The sequence below is a fragment of the Homalodisca vitripennis genome, chromosome 7 (assembly GCF_021130785.1).
Source record: "Homalodisca vitripennis isolate AUS2020 chromosome 7, UT_GWSS_2.1, whole genome shotgun sequence".
NCBI lineage: Eukaryota > Metazoa > Arthropoda > Insecta > Hemiptera > Cicadellidae > Homalodisca > Homalodisca vitripennis.
Genome location: NC_060213.1, coordinates 122,506,376 through 122,530,424, shown reverse-complemented (window position 1 = coordinate 122,530,424; position 24,049 = coordinate 122,506,376). Strand labels below are relative to the sequence as shown.

Genomic DNA, 24,049 nt, shown 5'->3' with positions numbered 1-24,049 from the left:
TTGTTTTAAGATCATAATTAGTTTTTTTTTGCATTAGCAAGAACATTTTTATCTTAAAAGTTACAACCACCTCAAAACTGCCAATGACAATGTTTTTGTTTCTAAATTAGTTTCCATTCAATTTACCATACCAATAGTCTGATACTGTTTAATATCCTTCATCTGAATTTAAGTAATTTTCAGTAAACTGATCGTTCAGTGATGCAAAAAATAAATGTTTCCTTCACAATCCTTCCATTGTTTGAAACAAACTTAAAACAAAAATCCTTAACGTACTTCTCAATAGTTAAACAAAGTGTGTTCAAAAACCAAGTGCTTCAAATGTACACTATATTTTTTGTTGATTAACAGAAAATCGTAAAGGAGAACACAATACAAAGTAATATAAAACATTTAATAACATTTATCAATTACAATTGTAAGACCGCAGTTACGGATAATTAAAACACAATTATCACAATAGCTTTATTTACAAAATGGAATATTCTACAGGAAACAATACGTTTGAAAGGTCCCACTGTGCACTCTGGCTGCAATTAATGAAAGCTTGTTTTCAGTTTTGAATGAAACATTTTTAATTATATCCATAGAATGGTGTGTGAAGCACAAATTCAATTTATGCCGTTTTGTAATCCCTGGGCACATAATTGTACAACTGCTGGAAGGAAATACTTCTCATTTTAAGCAGTATTATTTTAACTTTTTTCTTATTATGTTAGTGTTGTTTTATCACTCGCGTAATTTATAATTTAAATTGTTTTAAATAAATTTGTGAAATGGATTAGTTTTGTGCAAATGTTTCTTGTCTTAAATAGCAAAATCATAAAATAATTTTAAAAATCCCAGTTTAATATAAAAAAAATTGGTCTTCTTGATTAACACTGCCAAATCCATCCAAAGTCTGTACGGAGACATAAATCGATAAAATGTTTAATTATTATTCAATTTGGACTTTCATTATAACCTATGAAAGTAACTAAAAACATTCCAACTGTATTGTGAAACAAGCCACTGTGAAAATTAAAATTCTTCCGTAAACGAACCACGAGCTGCGTGTCTGTCCGTAATGCGCGACTCCCGTGGATCTAGCAGCGTGTACTTGAGATTGGAGCCGCCATTCTCTTGTAGTTGATGGACTAGGGACAGAGCATCACGTTCCTTGTACACACATATGTGCTGCATGGAAATATCATCTTCTGGCACTTCCAGTTCTCTTGATCCAAACAGTCGCCACCACAGCTCTAGCTCGTCAGCAACCCTATCGCAGAAAACACCATGAACAAAAACACTGAGAATAAGCTTAATCTAAAGTTCTAACTCCCCCAGCAAGGGATCACTTCTGGCTGGTTTATACCTTCCAGTTGAACCTACCACTGGGCACAGCAAATCCGATATGTCGCTTAAATCTGGGCAACCCTATGGATGTCCAGGAGTGGCACATCACTAACTGCAAATGTAGAGATTCTGGGGTGCAAGGGCAATTCGATAGGTCTAGTCTACTACAGGAGATGACTGTTGGAGTTGGTGGGCTTCGTTCCCTAAGTACTGATGGCGAGAGAAATGAAGAGACCTGGCCCGTGCCGGCGCACAGCTGTGTACTAGTGTGTTGCCGCGCGGTAATTTCAGGCGCTTCGCCCCACAGCCAACCCTGCGAATTGATTATCATAGCAATGGAACAGTGAAACAATAATGGAATTACGAAACAAGGCGCGGCAACATACTAGTAGTAGCGCCTGCAAATTTCAGATAGGCCAGAATCCAGGTCTCTTCTTTTCTCTCGCGATCAGTATCAGAGGTTCTTGCTAGCCTCAACAAGAGTGTGCCACCCCCTGCCTGCTTTGACTGGAGAGGCTGGTTAAGAGCTGGCCTCCCCTACTTCTGAGGGGACATGACTTTGAGATTAGTGCCCTTAATTCTTCCTCATGGATCTCGATAAGAGGGGCCCCTACCCCCAACCTTACCCATCCTTAATATCTTGTCACTTCAGAAGCAGTGCAAACGTCTTTATAGGACTAGGTGCAATTTCAAAGCTTCTTCTCCTAAGAGAAAAAAAAGAGTTCTAACTCACTCAATATGTTATTTAACAAGTTAGGAGTACGCCAGATCACGTGCTGTGTGACAGGCTTCACAGAGGATCCAGGTAAAATATTAAGTATACAGCTCATTTCTTTAGGCTATATGTGTTTCTATGAAAGCAGGGGGAAATAAATCAAGTACGGTAGAAGTCAGGTTGGTCATGGGATAATCGGCTAGTCGAATAGTTAGTTTATTCGTCTAATGCAAGGTAGTCGACTAGTCGGTCGATTTGACTAGTCGTAGTAATGTAATAGATTGGCTAGTGTGTTGATTTCGGATTTGCAAAGTAGTATTTTACTATTTTCCTCTATTACAGTGTAATAAAAAGATAAGTATTGAAATTAGTTGATTGACAACTAGTCATTTATACATTCCATATACAAAACTAGTAACTTGATTACTGGCTAATAGTGATTGTATTCATTCATAAAAACCGTCATAGCATCCCATAAAATTACTACGTGCTTGTTACGCAAATCGACTGCATCAACATATCAATTTTTGTTTATGTATTTGTTTGAATTGTTTTGTCTATTTATTTAAATTATTGTTGCTAACTTATTGTTGATTACTGAAATATACTATTATTAATTGTTATTGTTAAATTTCCATAGTTTTAAAATGTCTCTTTTTAATTTTTTTTTAATATTGTTAACAATTTTTTAGGTATTTTTTTTTTAATTAACCTGTGTTATGGCTAAAACTGCAATTATTGGGCCATTTTTAATTAGATTGACTATAGGATTAGAGTATTTTATTATATTATAACCTCTTAGTTTAAAGGTATATTAGTTAAGTAATTTTTATGACGCTTTTCAATGTACACAAAATGTATATTCAATGAATAAAGAGATTTTCAATTTAATTCAATTCAGTATCATGTTTTGTTAATAAGTTTGCAATATATTATTTAGCTAATATGTAGTTATACAGTTGGTAACTTAAAGAAAACTAGACTATTTCAATATACTAAGGAACACATATTTAATGTGAGTTTAAAGTTAAAAACAATTCCAGTGGACTACTCACTTCTCTAGCTTGAATTAGATTTGAGTTCACATTAATATGTAAAAACAAGATGTTATTAACATTTTCTGGGAAAAGTCTACTTTTTCTTTCATTTGTTACTCGCTAAATAATAGGAAAAAAGTCTATCAAAAGGAACAGATGACTGACTGTTTTGTTTTATTCAAGATATCAGACTTCTTACAAAATATTGCATGTCAAAACTAGTTGACTAGTTTTTACAACTAGTCTAGTCGATGTTTGAAGATAGTCGACTAGTCACTAGTCAATAATCCCATCACTAAGTCAGGTTTATGAGAGGAGATTATCCTGATGGGTAAAGGTAGATTCAAAAGAAATTGAGTGAGTAATAAATGATCCAATAAGTTCAAAACAGCCTGATCGATAATAATGGGAAGATAATAAGTGGAGTAGCCTTCTCCTACAGGAAAGCTCCAGTAAAAGATTGGGAACAGAGGATTAGATCCTTAACCTGGAGAAAGGACTCAAGACTTAGGCAATCCAAAATTTGTATCTATCCTTATGCAAAAGGATGGTCAGCACTCCTTGAACAAAGTAAAGAGGGTATATGACTAGTATTAGGGATGTTGACAGGACATGGCCCTCTTAAGAAACATCTGATGAAGGTGGGTCTAAGCCAGACTGATGAATGCACACTCCGAGGAGAAGCAGAAGAATTAGCGGAACATGTATGGCTAACCTGCCCTGCCATATGAAAAATCAGGAGGGACTTCCTAGGGGCTTATCTTCTCAGCTGTAAGGATATTAGAGATCAGGAGCTCCCAAATCTTACAGGCTCCTGTAAAAGCCTTAGATTCTGAGGGCCTAAATATTAAGTAAGGGAGGCGCCAAGGTCCTTTCAGGACTACGTACGGACACTCTTGTCTCTTTCCCTCTTAAAATAATACATCACAGACATGATAAAATCTCATATTCTTGTACTCAGTTTGTTTTAAAAGTATTTATATTTACTCTCAAATATTTTCATTGCCATCATGATTACCCATGAGGACCATGGATAAGCATGGGTAATATTCAGAAATCCCCTGCCCCTAACCCCCAAAAAGCCAAAAAAAAACCCACCCATATATGCCCAAATATATTTATGTTTTTTTTTTTTTTTTTTTTTTTTGCTGGAGTGAGTGAAATTCACCATTATCGAACATGATGTTGTTCATGTGCTCATGTAGAAATGAAGCTTCATGCACGATTTCATGTCTATACGTTATTTATTCTCGAGATTTCATGCAGACAGACAGATAGCTGAAATAAAATTTTCACAGCCTTTAGAGTGACAGGTTTTACTAACACTCAGCTAATAAGTTATCCATTAATTCAATTGACTAATAAATATTTATAGATTAAAATTTTGAGAACAAAATTAGAATTTATATTCTTATACTACTCAATTATTATTATACATTTCCAGTTTCTTTCTCTGGAGGAAAACATATTGCAAATAAAAAACATTCTGTTGCACTTAATAATAACAAAAACCTCTAACGGTCCTGTTACGATTATAATTCTACCATTGTAAATGGAGACTTAAATTACCTGAAAGTATACTAAATTATTCTGATATAGGATTAATTAACACGTTCACAACGTCAGCGTTTTTTCCGGAATTTTTTATTTGCCTTTGAATTTTTTAATAGTAATGGCAAAAAATCGTAATCAGTTTTTACACATCAACGATTTACAAGTATGACGAGAAAGGTATGTAGGGGTTGCAATTTTTACAAAAAACAATTATTTCATTATGATTTTTTCAATTTTTCTCTGTGCACCCCGAGGGGTACCTAAAAAAATGTATTAACCTTAAAAAGTAAGCAGTTGTGTGCCTGACGGGATACACAATAGTAAACGCAATAATGAAATGCATAGCAACGTGTACTTTTGGGAGAAGACAGGAGGAAGTCCCAGAACTACCAGAAGTATCAATAGAAAGCCAGACCAAATTCCTAGGAATGACTATCGACAATGCACTATCCTGGAACAATCATGTTGACGCACTCTCCAAAAAATTGAACTCCTGCTTGTACATTTTAAAAAGAGTTAACCTCGCCAGTGACGATGCCACAACAAAAACTGCCTACCATGCATTGTTCGAGTCTCACTTACGATATGGCCTTGCGGTTTGGGGAGGCACAACAGCAGGAAACCTTAATCGAATTCTACTTCTCCAGAAGAGAGCAATCAGGATTATGGCCGGCCTTGGCCCAAGGGAGAGCTGCAGAAAGGTCTTCAAAACTACAAATGTGTTAACAATCATCGGCCTATACATAAAAGAAGTCATATTGTATGTAACGATCGAACAGCTTCAACGAGGCCTTGATATACACACACACAACACTCGTCATGCATCAAACTTTCACCTCCCTCTACATCACACTGCATCATATGAGAGGAAACCATCCTACATGGGGAGGAAACTCTTTAACCTCCTACCAGAAGATCTAAAGATGCTGAACGTGAAGAAGTTGAAGACAGCCCTGACCAACTGGCTCATCGACCGACCATTTTACTCCATTGATGAGTTCCTGGACTGGAGGAAGAATGAAGAACACATTCACTGAAGGAAAATACCTATATAAAATTGACGCCATTGCATTTCTCGATGTTATGTTAATAAAGAATTTGTCTATTGTCTATTGTCTACTCCATCGCGTGCATAACTTTACAAAAACCTGGTGTGTACCAGATCGGGTACACAACGGCAGTTGTGAAAGATCCTGTATACCCTTTGGAGTACACGTCGTCGTGAACATGTTAATAATACATTCTCGCTACTCCAGTATCACTTTTTATAAAAAAATCATTCATCAATGCTAGTTCAATTCAATATTTATTTTATCCCTACTTATTCATTACTTGATTCTACTTTTCTTTGGTTCAATTCTCAGCAAAAACAGCACCCAATTCTTAATTGCAATATTTATCAACTCGTAAAAACTGGAGGTATGCATTGACATTTAAGACGATTCGAAGTTTGAATCATAAAATGAGTATATAGACAGCTCTCATTATGAGCAAGAAGTTGTACTAGTTTCACAGCATATTTACTATATATGACATTTAAACAAATAAATTAAATCAATTATTACAACAAGAATTTTCAATACTTTTAATACACATGCTTTACATCAAAATAAGGTTAAGAGGGTACAGGCTAACTTTAAATTTACAAAAACTAACTGGGTTTCCTCCTGAGAATCGTTATTTCAGAGTACTTACAGATCACTAACATAACTTACTCGATAACAAGAGCTCTCTCTCTATAGGAGAAGTCGGTGGCAAGGAAGAAAATGTCCTCCAAGTCTGACGAACGAAACATGCGCATAATCAAATGGACCGTAGACCTGTTCAATGACTTACTGTGGTCCAAGTTCTGGATTATCCTGCAAGACATAAAGAACACTCAGAACAGCTGTTGAAGCCACGTCCTAAAACTGGAGCATGCAGATCATCAGGCAAATTATTCCTAACGTAAACTTTGAATTAAAATTTTTTGTATACCAGATAATAACCAATTACAAAACAATTTATTGAGGCCTCTGCAGTAACGATAGCAGAAATTAAATTGGACAAAAGTGAAAGACTGGTGAGAATTTTCTAAAACAAAATTCATAAAAGATAGAGTATTAATTTTTTTACCACTGTTTGCACTAAAATCTTCATTGAATATACCAGAGGCCGTATTTTTAATAAAATTATTAATTAAAAACATTTTTAATTTAGTAAATTTGTTATATTTTTTAAAACATTTATTATTTTTTAGTTACTTTTTACTAACTTTAACATGTGACAATGTTTGATACATAAATAACAATTTTCATGCATGTATCTACAATAATAAACTCAAAAATAAAATACAGAAAAACATTATGATTAATGAATGTATTTTTATAATTTTGAAGGACATTTACTGAAACTCCTTGTTTACTAAGAAATTCTGTATTATTTTATTAACAGTACATACAAGTACATTACATTTAGTTATATATACTGTACAATTGGAAAGTAATCCAAATAATAACCTCCATCTTGATGTTCAAGTTCTCATTCCACCCACAAACCGCAAATGATTTTTGATCACGGAAAATAATTACATCTTCCACACTTCCACCACTATCACTGATATCAGAGTTGCACTCATCATCACTGTCTAATAAAAAAGCAACAACATAATCCCACAGTCTTTTACATCCATTGTGATCAATCTCACAACTAAACAAATATACCTTCTCGCATTTAGAAGCTGACAAATGAAAACCATGATAAAACATTCCGACATACAGGTGATCAATTTAGTGCAGCCAGTAACAAAAAAAAAAACTGAAATGTATTTATCTTCTTAGTAGAGGAAACTACGTAGAAAGACTTAACCAGCACGTGGCTCGGCAGACTGGGACAGCTCGGTACATAACCAATGGGAGTGTCTTTCCCAAAGGGTTAAGAATTTTGAAATAGAACTTCCTCACTTTACCAAAAGAAACTGTTGCATTAAATTAATTAATAAAAAGTTTCAGTTACTCGTGGCGTCACACGCAATGCTAGTCTTTGTTGCCACGATCAAGAAAATTTGTCAAAAAGTGTATATTTATGGCCAGTACAATTTACTCCGGTCTGAGAATTTTTGTTGTACCATTTTTTATTTTACCTTGTTTCCCCGATCAAGAAAACATATATAAATATATCAGTCTGAGAAGCCTACTTCAAAGCGAGAAGTGTCTATGAAGGGGTTCTGACCCCCCCCCCCCCACCAATTTTCAATTGTTTCTGTACTAACATGTACTGCTGAAAGATAGTTCTCAACAAAGAAGAGGGTCAAGAACTTTTTATGGAACAAAATGGGGCTTTACTCTCTGTCCACTGTAGGAAAATGTCAGTTGTCTGGACCTCCCCCCCCCAACAAAATTTTTTTTCCTGCCTACATTCTTGAGAGGACTAAGAAGCCTACACCTGTCAAAAGACAACCAAAATGGGGTTTATAATATTCTATAGATTTATAGTAAAAGTTTGTAACTTTGTCTTTTATAACTGAATTACAGTACTGAAATAGCATTACATTCTTAATATTTGCCAAAACTTGCAGTTGAAAGTATATATTTCCTAAAACCTAAAATTTTCTTATCTGGATAAACTGTGCTCAACAGAATTCTAGAAATAAAGTTTTGTTACTATCGTACCTACTCTTTGCTTTCAAGACAGTAAATATAAACAAATTTATAATAATAGTGAAATTAATTGAACACATAGTTGTGCTGTCTTAAAACAAGGTTTAAACATAACAGTTAATTACATTTAACAGACTTTCAATTTTTTTTGCTATTATGTATCTTTTATGAGATTTTTTCAACTTTAGAGACCAGTGGGATGTAACCCTAAGGAATTTTCGAAATAGGAATAAGCCTACCTGGAATAAGCCAGAGACCCTAAGAATGTCCATGTAAAATTTCAGTACAATCAGTCTAAAAGTTTTTACATGACTGAGTAACACACACACTAGCACACATAGAGATACCATTAGATTTTTACATAATAGTATACATGTATTCTAATTGTATCGTACTACTTACTCGTATATATGAGTTTTCAAAGGATATTTCCTTGATATGAACTCGGGCACATCTCCTTCAGCAAAGTATCGATAATTTGGCTGAAACACATTAACAATTCAAATGAAAACGTATAACTTATATATTTAATAGTGTATTTTTACATATACTAAGTGAGTTTCTTTATATATGAGTTTCTTTAAAACTGTAAGAATTTTTTTTATTTACACACTGCTACTTACTCACTCAGGAAGAGGGGATGACACTGACAGGATAACACACGCGTTTGATCGGCTCCTTAGTTTTGTCTAATTTCAGTTGGTATTGTTTAATTAATCAGATATAAAATTTATCAGTTTGAGGTATTTTAATCAATATTCATCCAGTTCATAATAGTTTCTTTCAATTCAGCATTTATTAACTTTCAATATCATATCCTTTTTAGTTCAGTTTAATTTTAAGGTTAATGTTCCGGTCTCCACCGCAGTTACGATCGGGATCAAAGGGCAAGGCGGTCGCGCTATCTACATCTGATAGGAAGCCAGTTCTCCAACGATCGCTGTCCACACGTCGTTCTGCATCTAGTCCTGTCAACACACCAACAATGCCAGCTGATAAGACGACCCAACTGCTTGACCCGGCGCTTGTTGAGCGTTGTGTAAACAACTTTCTGTCGGGCGAGGATATTATCGGCAAACTTGTCTCGCGGATGTCCGAAGAAATAAGGACCGTTGTTGAAGTGGCGGTGCGTGCAAGCCCTTACGGCCGTCAATGAAGAAGTGAGAAAACTGCGAGATGAGGTGACCAACTTGACAGCTGTGGTAACTGAGCTGGACAGTAGGTTGGGGGGAAAGGACGGACGATCTGGAACAATACCAGCGGCGCGACAACCTGCGGATTTTCGGAATCGAGGAGACTGTTGGTGAGGACACGGACAAGTTGGTGGAGGAGTTGTGTCGGGACAAGTTGGGGGTTGAGCTGCCACCGGAGTCCATCAGCAGAAGCCACCGCGTCGGTCAGCAACCCCGTCCAGCGGCTGACGGAGTGAAACGGCACCGCCCTATCATAGTGCGGTTCACCAGCTATCGTCAGCGTCAACGAGCATTCTCGGCCAAGAAGAACCTTAAAGGGTCCGGTATCTCCATCCGAGAAGACCTGACTGCGCGCGCCGGATGGAGGTCTATAGGGCCAGCAGCAGTCACACAACATGGACCGAGGAGTACTTGGACCCTGGACGGGGAGAGTTCTGTGGGTCGACCGACACGGCAACAAAGGCGCGGCGACAAGATTGGCAGAGCTGACCTCGGCGCAGGCGTCTCGCCAGCGTTAACTAGTTGTAAGTTTTATTTCTTTTTCCGCTTTTATTTATAATTTGGCAATAAAGTTTTAGTTTTAGTTACAAATGCTAAATTACTATTTATTTTTTTCCAGTTTATTATTTTTTCACAAAGCATAGGTATACATAAATATTTATATATATCTTTATTTTTTAATGTTAAATGCCTTAAATTCAGGTTCTTTGACTGTAAATATAAATTTTTCACCAATAATGCTTGCACTACAATTTAAATCTAAAGTTTCTAATTTTATCTTACTTTAAACAAATTCCATACTCAAGTATTTTATTCAAGCTACAGTATAGTAATACACTTATTTTGTCAATTTACAACACTTTATGATGTATGTATGCGCGCGCACATGTGTATGTGTATGTATGTATGTGTATATATGTATGTGTGTGTGTGTGTGTATATATATTATATATTGTTTATGATCATTTACTTAAATATGCAGTTTTATATTCCAATTACTAATTTACCAATGATTTAATTTAGTTTGTTTTAAGCTCAGATATATATTTTTAGTTTCGTATAAAACACAGCATAGTGCTGTTTAATAATTATTATTATTATTACTTTTTTAGCAAATAATTGTACATTTCATGTTTCTTTTGAAAACAAGTGTTTCATAATTCCTTTTACTACATATTGTAGTTTAGGTTTATGTGCACATGTACGTATGTGTGTTTATGTATATGTGTATATATGTGTATGTATGTATATGTGAGTAGGTATGTGTATATTTCTTCTTCAAATATTTTACAGTTCTGATTATTATTATTTAATTTTTTTTATTATAAGTAGAAATAAATTTTTATGTTTACATATTGCTTATTTGTTTCAAAATTTAATATGTTATTCAAGTAAGTATCTTGCCGATACCTTGTCAGTGTCATGATTAGCCGTAAGTTTAAGTGTGCATCTTGTGTAAATTTACAATGTTTTACGAATGTATGTGAGAATGTATATTGTATGCTAGGGTTACCCACAATTTCGTGTCTGTCGGAGTCGCCTGCCGCTCACTGCCCGCGCTGTCGGGCTGGGGTCCCCGGCTGATGGTCCCGCCCCCGGGCGATAGCGCTCTCCCTCTCTCACAAATTATCTGCCGAACACTTTCTCCCTACGATAATTTTCTTAAGGCAGCATCACGTTAATGCTCAATCGCTTTTTTGTCATATTGACGATTTCAGAACTATATTTTGCTCTTCACAGTTTTGATTTAATTCTAGTTTCTGAGACTTGGCTCAAACCTTCTTTGAGTGACAGGGCTGTTGAGTTGACGGATACTCCTTGTTCAGGAATGACCGTCTACATAAGGGTGGCGGAGGTGTGTCGCCGTTTATGTCAAGTCTCACCTTCCTGCTTCTATTCTTCTATCATCTGGACACATCCAGAGCTGGACGCCCCAGAATATATGTTTCTAGATGTCAGTGTTAACAGATCACACATCTTAGTTGCCGTCTGTTACAGAGCTCCTAACCTTGGCTATCTTGCTGAATTCGAACATGAACTTCTTAAACCTCTTGGCTCGCTGCAGTCATGTTATTGTGATGGGGGACTTTAACACTGATTTACTTGGACCAGTTACCTACGATCAAACCTTTTTATCCGACTTGTTTTTTTCTTGTAACATGACTATACTACCACTTCATGCCACTCACCATACTGCCGCTGCCGACACCTGGCTGGACATAATTGCTGTCGGTGACCCGACCCTCATTGCGCACCATGGACAACTGCCTGCCCCTGGACTTTCAAAACATGATTTGATATTTTTGCATCTACAAACTTCTTCTCCCCAAACCCAAACCAAAGTTTATTAAATAACAGAAACTACAAAAACATTGATCTTGACCTTCTGCTTTTCGATACTTCCAATATTTCTTGGCATGAAATACTATTTTCTGATGACGTGAATGATATGGTTTTTTCAATTTAATTTCCTAATTCTTCAATTGTTTGATTAACATGCTCCAATAGTCTTCAAACGTGTAACAAAAAAAGCCTGCTCCCTGGATTACTGACTTTATTCGCCATCTGCAAAGACAGAGAGACACTGCTTTCCGCAAGGCTAAGCGAACAAAGAATCAGCACGATTGGAGCTTAGATATAAAAGACTGAGAAATCAGACACAGCAACAAATTAGAAATTCTAAAATTAGATTTTACTACAATTCTCTTTCTCAGAAACAAACAACTAAAACCCTATGGACGAAACTGAAAGAGCTGGGAGTGGGCAAATCTGATGGTGACCAACAAAACCCATTTAAATCCAAATATAATCAATAACTTTTTTGCTAACGTCCCCATTGATCTGTCCCGTGCTCGTGATTATGTCATAGAGCTAGAGGCCTTCTTCTCCGCTTGACAGACCTGTTCATCAGTTTTCTTTCACTCCGGTGACTGAGGCTGAGGTGTTCAGGGCGGTCATTGAGGATGTCTAGCCATGCAGTCGGGGCCGACAACATTCCAATCAAGTTCATTAAGAGCACTCTGCAGTCACCCCTCCCAGTTATTACTGCAATATTTAATAAATCTTTAATGTCCTCAACTTTTCCAGATATATGGAAGAGAGCTCAAATCCGTCCCTTAAATAAGTGTTCTTCCCCTAAAGCTCCATCTGATTTAAGACCTATTAGTATACTGCCTGCGCTATCCAAGTGTTTAGAAAGAATAGTCCCACCAACAATTTCTCCCGTTTTATTGACAGTGGCAATATTTTGTCGGTATTTCAATCTGGGTTTCGCCCTCACCACAGTACTGCCACAGCCCTTTTAAAAAATCACAGAAGATATAAGACTTGCTATGGACAAGCGACAAGCTACAATTTTGACTCTATTCGATTTTTTCCAAGGCCTTCGACTGCGTGTATCACCCTCTTTTACTGATCAAATTGATGAGGTATGGTTTCTCTGATGGTTGTGTCAGGTGGGTGGGGTCATATCCTCTCCGAGCGACAGCAGCGTGTCAAGACTGACCAATGGGTGCTCCGAGTGGAAACCTGTCACCCGAGGGGTGCCTCAGGGTTCTGTACTTGGACCACTTCTTTTTACACTCTACATTAATGACATAACTACTAGCATCCGACACTCAAAGTTCCATCTGTACGCTGACGATTTACAAATTTTACCGCCACTTTTCACCTAATGAGATGGACACTTGTGTACAGGTAATGAACTCTGATATTGATTCAATAGCTTACAGGACTTGCAGACATGGACTGAAACTTAATGAAACCAAGACTAACTGTATTTTAATAGGCTATAAAAGGCTTATTACTAAAATTGACATTAATACTGCCTCCAAGACTGATACTGAACAATAAAGAAATAGTTTACAATGAAAAAGTAAAAAACCTGGGAATAACTATCAACAAAAACCTGGGATGGGCTGATCAGGTGTCACAAATTTGTAATAGGGTTTTTGCCTGTATACATGGCCTCAAGCGATTTGCACAATACTTGCCGTTGGATGTTAGAGTGATGTTGGTGAAAACTCTAGTTTTACCTCACTTCAATTACTGTGACGTGGTGATCAATGACATGACTGTTGACCTTTCTAGTAAAATTCAGCGTGCACAGAATTATTGTATTCGGTTTATTTTCAACTTACGACGTGATGATCACGTATCTCCTTATTTTTGAGCAATTATCCCTATTAAAATCCAAAGAACTTAGAGATCTTCATGTACTTAGTCTGTTGCACGCACTAATCCACAATGGTTGTCCAAGTTATTTGGCCCAAAGTTTCGTTTTTATGTCTGATATTAGTGCACGTAGAACTCGTAGGGGTGCATCTTTATTATCAACTCCAATTCATAGGACAACCTTATATAATAAATCTTTCACTGTTTCCGCATGTCGATTGTGGAACGCTCTCCCAGACAACATCAGAACTATTGACAAGCGCGATCGCTTTGGGGCGGAGGTTCGGGCCTTTCTGCTGCGGACTCGGCGGGAGTGACTGTTGGTGGTTCTTGTGGTCACACTTGTGGTAACTGTATGTGAGTTGTGTGGATGGGGAATGAAAGCTGATGAGGATAGGATAGTTTTATTAGTTGCCTGTAAAGAGATTTATGTTAGAGTTTAATCTAAATGGTTAATTTTAATTATAATTTATATATATACATTATTATGTTACATCCAATTATGTAATTAATTATTAAAGTGATTTAGTTTTAAGTGTCAATTACAATGTTGTAATAGGTATGATAATATTTTACTTTGTTTTGTTTTTTTTTTTTGGAGGTTAAGTGGTAGAGAGGACTTTTAAGTCCTAACTTCGCCTCTGTAAATAAAGGCATTTTTCATTTCATTTCATTTCCTTTCATTTCATTTCATTTCAATCTCAAAATAATTAAACATTGTTTATAAATTTAAAAATCCTTAATATAAATCTGAGTACTCAAAAACACTGATCCAACAAATCGTCTACACTATGTAAAATAAAGTGATCCCTCCGTATCCGCAGGTTTCGGTTATCCACGAACTTTTCCCGAGAGTCTAACGGCTAACTCAACAAGTTGATGTTTGTTCGCCACTGCACAGAAGACGCAATCTTACAGCTGTTTCCGTGAAATGCTTGAAAGTGCCACTGCCGTATGACTCACTTCCTCTTCCACTTAGATTAGGTTACTATATCGTAAGTAAACTCACCTCAATGACATAGCAGGCCTTCTGTACTGTGTCTACAGCGTGGTGGGCTGCTCTCATCCTGGCCTCTTGTGCTGTCACTCCCCGTCCTTCTCCCACCAGGATCTGTGGCCTGCCAGTGTCCGTCATCAGATAGACCGACACACCCCACTCGTCTCTGGAATAAATACAATTCTCAACACCAATCTAAGCCGCCTTTCTGTCCACACCAGATTCATTGTGAGAGAGAGAATAACTTTATTCTAAATCATTATGATTTGAAAGACGTCAAAAAAGCTACATTACATTTCACATTTTTACATGAACAAAGTTATATTATTACAATTAATATATTAACCCTAAGCACTCGAAGGCAGCATTTATAATTTGTCCTTGGAGCTCATATGGCCAGCTGTACTGGCCGCCGCCATTTTGTTGGAAGCGCAGATTAATATTTGCCGTAATGTTACCTCAGCTCATATGTCTAGCTGTACTGGCCAAGATACAATAAGTCCATAGCTCGTGAAACCAGCACCACTGACCACTAAACATAGCAGTTATTTTCTAATATTGACTTTGTTTTATAATGAATGGTGGGCGCTGAAACCTATCAACCACCTATATTTTAACATAATTTTTAAGTAAAGCAGTAAATTTTTAATTAGCCTATAATTCTTCCCTAAACATTGACTGTGCAAATAAGACGAATGACACATAGTGGGCCTATACACTGAAGTGATAGAAGGGATAGAAACCTACAACACTTTACTAGAAGACATGTGCTAACTATTCTTGACTGCACATAGGTATGTATTTAAAAAAAATCTTATTCCGTAAAAAAAATGTAAAGACTGATAAAAATGTAAAATAGCTCATGTCTGAGTATAACATAACTGTAATGGCCTACCTTATAACATTTTATTTACATATCTTTGTGAACAACATATGCATAAAAGTTAAATTTCTCAAATGTATGTTTATCTTTTTATTAGAAAGATTCATTAAAAATGAGATTTAAATTATTTTTCATTTCTTCTTTAAACATTGTAAATCACTATACAAATAACGCAGAGGAAATTGAAAAATAATTCCGATCTGGGGATGTAAACAACAAATTTAATATGGTCCCCAAGCTGTCAGTTAAAGTAGTGCAGCCATCTGTACTGGCCATACGAGTTGTGAGGACAAACTACAGCAAAACTAACACAAGCTGTCTGCAACCTTGATGTGGCCAGTGCTGCTGGCCTTTCGAGCGCAATGGGTTAAATAAACAAGTATTATTACTACAATTAAATGTATTTGTCAAAGTTTCTCCAGGACAAGAACTCATGTACTGTGTAGAATGGTCGTTAACAAGCTATTTTTGAAACAGAATCTGAGATCATGGTTGTTCCTCAACTCATCTGGGACAAGGTTGTAAAACTTGGCACCGGCATATGCTGGTTTCTTGGTGTACAATGATGTGCATTGGAGTGGAAGATTGTGGTTATTTGCAAATCTGGTATTGTCTTGGTTGACAGCAGCAAGTCTTTGAAGTCCATTTCTATAAAAAGACGAACTCACTGCCAGGACATAGCGAGAAACCATTGTCAAAATCATTGCATACAATGAACTGCTGAGTTTTTTACAGGGGGTTTCGACATGGTTCTTCCAAGAGAGGTCAAAATCTACAATAACTCCCGGATGCTTGGTATGGTAAGTGGTTTCAAAATACATCTACAACTTGTATAAAGGAAAAGGTTTCAACTCTCTCTACTAAGTTTAGAATCAGTGAACTATCGCAGACTGATCTTTAGAAAATGTTCATTACTCAAAAAAAATTGACAAAAGTAAAAATTCCCTTTGCAGAACCACTGTCTAAATGTTCACAATTAATTTAAATCTCAAAATTTCTTAAGACAAAAACTCAAGAGTAAATTTAATATTCACTCCATTAAATATAATGGAAATTATAATTGTGCACAAATACTTTTAAGGCTAGAATTTAACTCTATGGCTGGCATGAAACGATCCATGGATCTTGTCACCAAAGATCTATTTGTATTGGCAACAATAAATATTCATTGCCAAAGTAGAAGTATTTAATTCTCTAACCCTTTAAGTACTGAAACCCCTGATCAGGCATAAATAAACATTAGTTTACTAAAACCATCATATCTTTGTTAATTCTTATTGTATCCAAATATATTTTAAATGGTGTTAGAAGTACTTAGGATTTAATTCGCAATCAAAATAACACACAAATGATATTATTATATATCGAGCACGCCAATCATTATCGTTATAAGTAATTACAGCTATTACTTTACACAGGATTAGTTTAGTAATAATATATCTATGAATGTAATATTACATCACAAACTGTGAAGGGATAAGTGCCCAAGGTAAAAAGTGTTAAACTGATGTTCAATTTTTCAAAACTAACCCGTAAAAGTAGTCCAAACCAGAGATCTAATGTTTGACTATAGCAACAAAATGAGGTACTCACATTGATATCTGCTCAACGATGAAGTCAAAGTCGATAGCAAAGTCGAGGGCACGGGTGGCATTCAACAAGGCAATGGGGTCAGTCTCCACCTTACTATTCCGCCGAACATACCTGAACATGACGATGTTCATGCCAAGTCCACCGATATTCTGCCACAGATCTCGGAAGTACGGGGTTGGACTTATGCTGCGTTGTACGTGCATTTCATCACCTGGAATCAAGAATCAAGAAGTTTTATTGTTTTTAAACACAAACAGGAAAAATGACAGGCTTGTATTTATTGTGTTCATACTCTCTAACAGTTACAAGTATATATTGTTTAGCAGACAATAACAATTACCAGGTTAACAATAAAATATGATTAAAAAATACCAATGGTTTAATTTAAAATATATCAATATATCATAGTGTGTTAAACTTCTCATGAGGATATTTCACTTAGAAAATTTCTATCTAAAAGTACAGCGCCTGTTGAAATAAACCTGAAGTTTTTATTTTCAGCATTGTAAAAACAGAAATAATCTCTTTAAAAAATATTGACTTCAAATACAAAACTGTTTAAAGGCATTCCTTACAATATCCCAAATAAAAATCTTTAACCTATACAATTTTAACCTGATCAAAACATATCTTCTGTCGGATTAAAGGCACTTTTACTGTCTATCTTAAAAATGTCTAAACTTCAGTTCAAATAAAGCATTATTGATCAATGGTTGTGCCAAAATGTTCAGGTTTAATTCCCCATGCTGAGCAATTATTAGCAGGCCTTCTATAATTTAACACGATTAACACAAGAGTTTACAGTAACAGACTATTATCCCCACCACGGTCAGGAGGAATGGAGAAGAGGCCTGAAGTATTCTCTCCTTGTCATAAACACTACTACTTGGGATAAGGGAGATAACTTCAAACCAAACATGCCTTCGGGTTATCTCACCCTATATTTTATGAGGATGCAGACTCTGCGGAGAAGAAGAGGAATCAGCGGAGCATATTTGGCTAAATTGTCCTGCCATATCTAAAATTCGGAAAAGACTCCTAGGCGCATATCTCCTCAGCCCCAAAGACATCAGAGAACAGGAGCCCTCAAATCTGATCAGCTTCTGTAAAGTCTCAGATTCTGAGGATACAAATATAAGTAAGGGAGGCGCAAAGGTCCTTTGAGGACTAAGTGCGGGGACAATCGGCTCTTTCTCTCAGGAAAAAGAAAAAAAATTCTCTTTGTTATAAAACACTAATAATTGGGATAAGGGAGATAACTTCACTTCAAACCAAACATGCCTTTGGGGTATCTCACCCTATATTTTCCGAGGATTGCCCCTTGAATTCTGGGGAGGGGGGACGACAACAAACAGCTACTTTCTACAACAGCAGGAATACAAAATGCTGCCAAGTCCACCACGACAGAAAATGCTGAAGAGGAGAAGGTAAAGTTAAAATCCCAAAGTTATATGACTGTGGGACTTTCTCATTCCAAAGGAGAAGAGTGAATTCGCTTGATGATATTAATAAGACAGTATGGTAGGGAAGCAAAAAAAGAAGGATCAACTGATGATTTTGATGAGGGTATGTTACAAATATAGAAGAACATTACATTTTGAGGATTGAGACTTATCCTCGTCTACTGGTATAAAAAAAGGTTAACAAGCACAAAGTTTAAAAATTAAAGAAAGTATAGATCCAAGATTATTTATTGACCATACACAATACATGCAATGAGTCTCGTCAAATGTAGAATACAATAATAAAAACTATTGTAAGGTGCTACGATAATTAGACTAGATAAGTAAATTTGCATTAAAAATATTAAACTATAAGTATGGTTAAAATTACATACAATAAATAAGTAAAGTAAATAAATAACAAGATTACAAGAGTAATAAATTAACAATAATAACACCACACAAATAATTAAAAAGAGCTAGTTTAAACATGCATTATTAAAATTTAATAAAAAATACTCAGCAATAGAATTTAATAGGGTACTAACCATAAAGACTTTCACCCAACTGGAAACTCTTATAAAAGTTAGTCTCACATGTTTATATCGGAGTATGGAGCATTTCAAAAATACGTGTTCAAAATACAGAAGGCAGAAACAGCAGAATGTATTTTCTGCCATGAGGAAGACACACCTGAGCATTCTGTATAGCTTTTCTGATAAAGATATTGGGTGAAGTTAGGAGACAATGTTTTCAGCTATTGGAATCTCACAAGGAACAATATAGTTTATAGAATGCTGGAGGGAAAATGCCACTGAGATATGACAAAGATGGTGTTGGAGATCTTTAAAAGGATAACAGAGGAAGAAAGAATGTAACAAAAATCAGCAGGAAAAATACAGTAATGCTGAAGTAATGCAATAAAGTCAGTCCCAGTTTTGGCCAATAGGAACATGGGGAAAAGTTTTAGTGGGCCCTACATGCCTGTGGAAGTCACAAAGGGCTTGTGACCACCCCCACCCCCACCCCCTCCATAAGAATCTGGTAGAAATTTCCTCACCCCATAGATAAAAAAAGTAGTAGCAGACTATTATATGAGTTAAAACCCTATTTAAATGCTAGTCTATGAGTTAAATAAACCCACTGAAATTGATTTGAAATATCCTGGTGGAAACACTATTTCAAATATTTTACACTGAATCCGAAAACTTGAGACTCTTAACCCATTGGCCTAGACTCACGTATATACCACGTGCAGTGATGCACGGACCAAACCTGGACTCACGTGCGCAGCACGATCTGGTGAAGTTGTGATGTACTATTTAAAGTATTTACAGTTTTTCCGTTAAATGGTATGCCAATACGCTTTCTGCAGACCTTTTGAGTTGTTGGTGAGTTCAGGTGTGCCAACTATGGCAGAAAAATATTACTTTTTTCAATAATTGTAATGTATTACCTTGCTTATTTTGTGTTGATACTAGGATTATGTTACGTCTAAAATTACAGCTAGCACTTCAGACAATATTATCGAAAGTTTATTACAGTAGTTTTATAAAATCCATTTAAATATTTATTTGTGATATTCTGTAAAATTTTGTTTTGTTGCAAGGCTAAAGGCTAGCCTGCAAAATAGAAACAACGTTGTTTGCCGTTTGTTTGTGAAGTTTTATTTTTTTTTTATTTATTTTTTTTTTTTTTATTTTATTTTTTTTTTTTACAGTGTATTTTTTAGTGTAGTTCTGTGTTTTTATATGCAAATTGTGTGTGAATGCTACAAAATCTGCAACCTGTGCAAACTGATGGGAAAACTGCACTTGATGAGTACTCAAATATAATTTTTTTAAATAATAAATGTTCAAATACAAATTTGAATATAGTTTTTTTTTCATGAACAAAGAGTTACTGAACAATAATATATATTCAGTTTTTAGACAATAAATCATTTTAATAGTGAAAAAATTAGAACTAAAGTTTTTTTACATAAAAACCCAACATTTTTGTTATATTTAACATTATTAGTAAATTTAAAACTAAATAAAAATTAATTTTATAATTGTAAAATGTAGCCTAGTTTCTTAGAAACATGATGGTAAAATAACCATGGTAATAACTTAATTAGTTAGGTTTTCTATAAAAATTATACGAAACCTTTATACTTTCAGCAAAATTAATTGCTAGTTAAGGTCCATGCAGCACCAGAAAAACTAGTAGGCCAATGGGTTAAACTTCCTAAGGACTAAAAGAAAGTTTAGAGTTATCTTTTCAGAACTGAACGTAAAATTTTTGCAATGTTAGTTCATTACAATTATGCTACCTTCCAAGTAATCTAACGTAAAATTATTAAGATAGAAGACAAAGAAAATAAATTTCTCTAATTACTTACGGTAAGGTAATGGTGATCTCCTTGGGGATCTTGAAATGGACCTTCTTCTCTGCCTATGATAATCATCTTGTCTGTCTCTTGAAAATTCAGAACATCTTTCTCTAACTGGAGACTCTCTAGATCTAAAAGATCTCCTTTCTCTCATTCTGTCTGGTGATCTACGTCTTTCCGGAGAGAAGCTTCTTCTTCTGGGTGATACTCTCCGGCGATCTCTTTCAGGCGAAAATCTTCTAACATCTCTCCTTACTGGTGATCTTTGACGACCTCTGCCTGTCCTATTCCCTACAGGTGATTCCTTCCTATTCCCTCCTTTTAATGATTCTCTTCGATGACTTTTCCCTGGAGATGTTTTGTGAGCTGTTTTTTCATCGGATATCTTCTTTCGTGAGTCGTCCTTTGCCAAATCTTGACTATCAGATCTTTTCTGGTGGGTCAACTCATCCCTTGAATCTCTTTGAGATGTAGCTGATTCTTTATTACTAATCTCAGGTGATTGATAGACATCAACTGGAGTGAGACCTGGGGGTACCGGTAAGTTTTCCTGAATAGACAAGTTTGTCGTTTGCATTTGCGATTGTACCATTGAAGAAGGCTGTGGACCAAATTGTAATGGCATCTCTTGAAGATCTCCATGCATTGGGAGAGGTGGTGGTATATACAAAGGCGGAGGACCAAAAGACATCTCCTGAACCGCGGGACCTAACATTCCCTGTGGGTAGAAAGGCACAAAGTTACCCGGTTGAGGTTGAGGGTACATATAGTCTACAGGTTGGGGATGTGGGCCCATCGGAGCACCATAATGAAATTGCTGGACTCCAACGTTATAGTCCATGGGTTGAGGGTGTGGTCCCGTCATGCCACCGTAGGATATGGGTTGGGAATGGTTAACAACATCCCATCTTGTTTCAGATGGATTGTACGAATCACTTTGTGAAGTGCTCTTTGAATCTCTTCCACTCAATTTGACAGAGATATTTTTTCCAGTTGGTTCGTTGTTGTCAATCAAATGAACTGTTGGAGAAAAATGATCAATTTCAGAATCCTTGGCATTGAAATCTATAGTCAGGGTACCATTAGCAATATCTACTGGAGATTCTTCAGGAAGTTCTTTGTCACTTCCGATACCATTAGCCAAATAAGAGGTGGACGAGTGAAGTCCTGAATTTGATTGATACAAAGTACTTTGATCATTGTTGTATACTGTTGCAAGACCAATATTTTCAACAACGGTTTCTCCTCCTTTTCCATCTTCCAATGTTTCAGGCCACATGTCTCTACAACAAAATTAAATCATGAATGTATATGTACAGAAACATCTTTTAACCATTAACATGTTCTTATTAACATTCAATGCCAGTTTCACAGACAGATGTAAAATACAAGACCTTTGTCCATAGACCAACAAACTACTACTTCACCAGAAGTCCCTATAAACAAAAACACATTTCAGCAAAAGATCCAACACAGGAAAAGATCCATTCCATCCAATGTTGGAAATACAATTTGTTGGTCTATATACTGAAAACAAATTAAGCGTTTCTGGGACACTTGTCTTTATATCTGGAGAACATTTAACACGGTATTAGCAATTTTGCTCACATATGTCAACCATGTTAATGGTAAATGTAGAGAAATTATGAATATATTTTAACTCTGGTTTAAAGTACATCTCTTAATATTCTTGGCTTACCAAGTTGGAGATCTTATCATAATGACAAGGAACAACTCTGAAATTAAATTTGGGGAGCTTTCTTAGCAAACATTTTAGTAGATTCTTTACTAGGTAAAGTTACTCTTAAAAAGAAACTTTGTTCTCTACATGCAAGCACAGCAGCAGTAATGAAAAATGATGAGAGCCATTGTCTATACAAGCTGTGTCTGATCATTCTGCTAGTAGATTCTGAAACTCTTCAGCTACTGTCTGACAATTCGGTAGCAATCGAACATCATGAAGTAAATGACATTTTTTAGAAATGAGAGATTGTCATCTCCCAACTTAACTGCGATTCCAAAAAGACCCAGTTTTGAATTTGGGGCTTTAATAAATAAAGTAGGCCACTATTATTGATCTTAACACGATTGTAAGCTTGCTGAGGATTAACGTGTTCAAACATGAACATTTATGCGTGCACACAATTAAAATACATAATGAACAGGAAACAAAAACAACAGTTACCACAGCACTACAGGAAACAAACAGCACCATTCAATATTTATAACTTTTAACTGTAAACTAGATACAACAATCCATACAAAAATTAGCTTTACAGAATTTTGTCAGGTAGTAAAACAAATTTTTTAAAGATTATCTCTTAAGTTTATACCCTTAAAACTAAGCAACTGAATTAAAGACAAGCCATGCTGTTAAGAGGCATTACTGAGGTACAATTAAAATAAGGGTTTACATGAATCACAATATTTTTACCTTCTATACCACAAGCAGCCCTTACATTAAAACATAGACATGCCAAAAGTAATTAATGTGTAATTAAAGTACAATAGACTCAAAGTTAACCGCTACATATCTGGTATTCTATTTGACCAAACAAATAGTATGATGAAAATGTTGAGCCTAACTGATTCTAAATTTGTAAAAGTTTATTAATTACAGGTATCTATAAGTAGGTGGTGTTATCTACATTGTATTAGGAAAATAGAGTGCAATATATATTTTACACGAAAACATTTATTTTAATTTTATATTTTATACTATTGTAAAACACATTAATTGCGCATAAATATAAAAATAATACAGTGGGCGGACTCTGGAAAAGTTATTTGGCCAGGCCCCGCCACCGTCACCGTGACACGCCGTTCGTCAACATAGTCCCTTCAAACAGAGGTTTAGCGAGGCCCGGTCTAGGTCTCCTGAGGTCCCGGACCCTAGTAAAATTTTCTGAAAAAACTGGTTAGAGTATGAGTCTGGTAGCATAAGGAGGGTAAAATATACTCAGCATGCATTTGTACAGTGGAAAGAATATTTGATGCTTCACATCTGCTGGATTGTTTTCCATAACTATTTTAGCCATGACATCATCATCATCATCATCATTCTTGCCGTGCCATTCCTCCATTCCTCGCCATTTCAGTTACTGTAGCAATAAAT

At 35.8% G+C, this 24,049-nt stretch overlaps 1 protein-coding gene across 1 annotated transcript; it reads right to left on the bottom strand.

The window, feature by feature from the left end:
* Positions 1–451: 451 nt before the first annotated feature.
* Positions 452–23,230, bottom strand: LOC124366247. Its single transcript, XM_046822641.1, has 6 exons — positions 20,944–23,230; positions 17,119–17,329; positions 14,655–14,808; positions 8,682–8,761; positions 6,357–6,500; positions 452–1,258 (listed from the first exon to the last, which is right to left on the bottom strand). The coding sequence occupies exons 1-6, from the start codon at positions 22,211–22,213 to the stop codon at positions 1,021–1,023; spliced, it is 2,097 nt and encodes a 698-aa protein (XP_046678597.1). The 5' UTR covers positions 22,214–23,230; the 3' UTR covers positions 452–1,020.
* Between the last annotated feature and the right edge of the window lie 819 nt (positions 23,231–24,049).

Excerpts from the sequence above, each read along its gene's own strand:
- LOC124366247 (XM_046822641.1), bottom strand. The coding sequence starts at position 22,213 with ATGTGGCCTGAAACATTGGAAGATGGAAAAGGAGGAGAAACCGTTGTT. Across the intron at positions 6,501-8,681 it reads TTGAAAACTCATATATACGA|GATAATCCAGAACTTGGACC; the intron begins GTAAGTAGTACG and ends TATGTCTTGCAG. Across the intron at positions 1,259-6,356 it reads GAGAGAGCTCTTGTTATCGA|GGTTGCTGACGAGCTAGAGC; the intron begins GTAAGTTATGTT and ends TTTCTGCGATAG.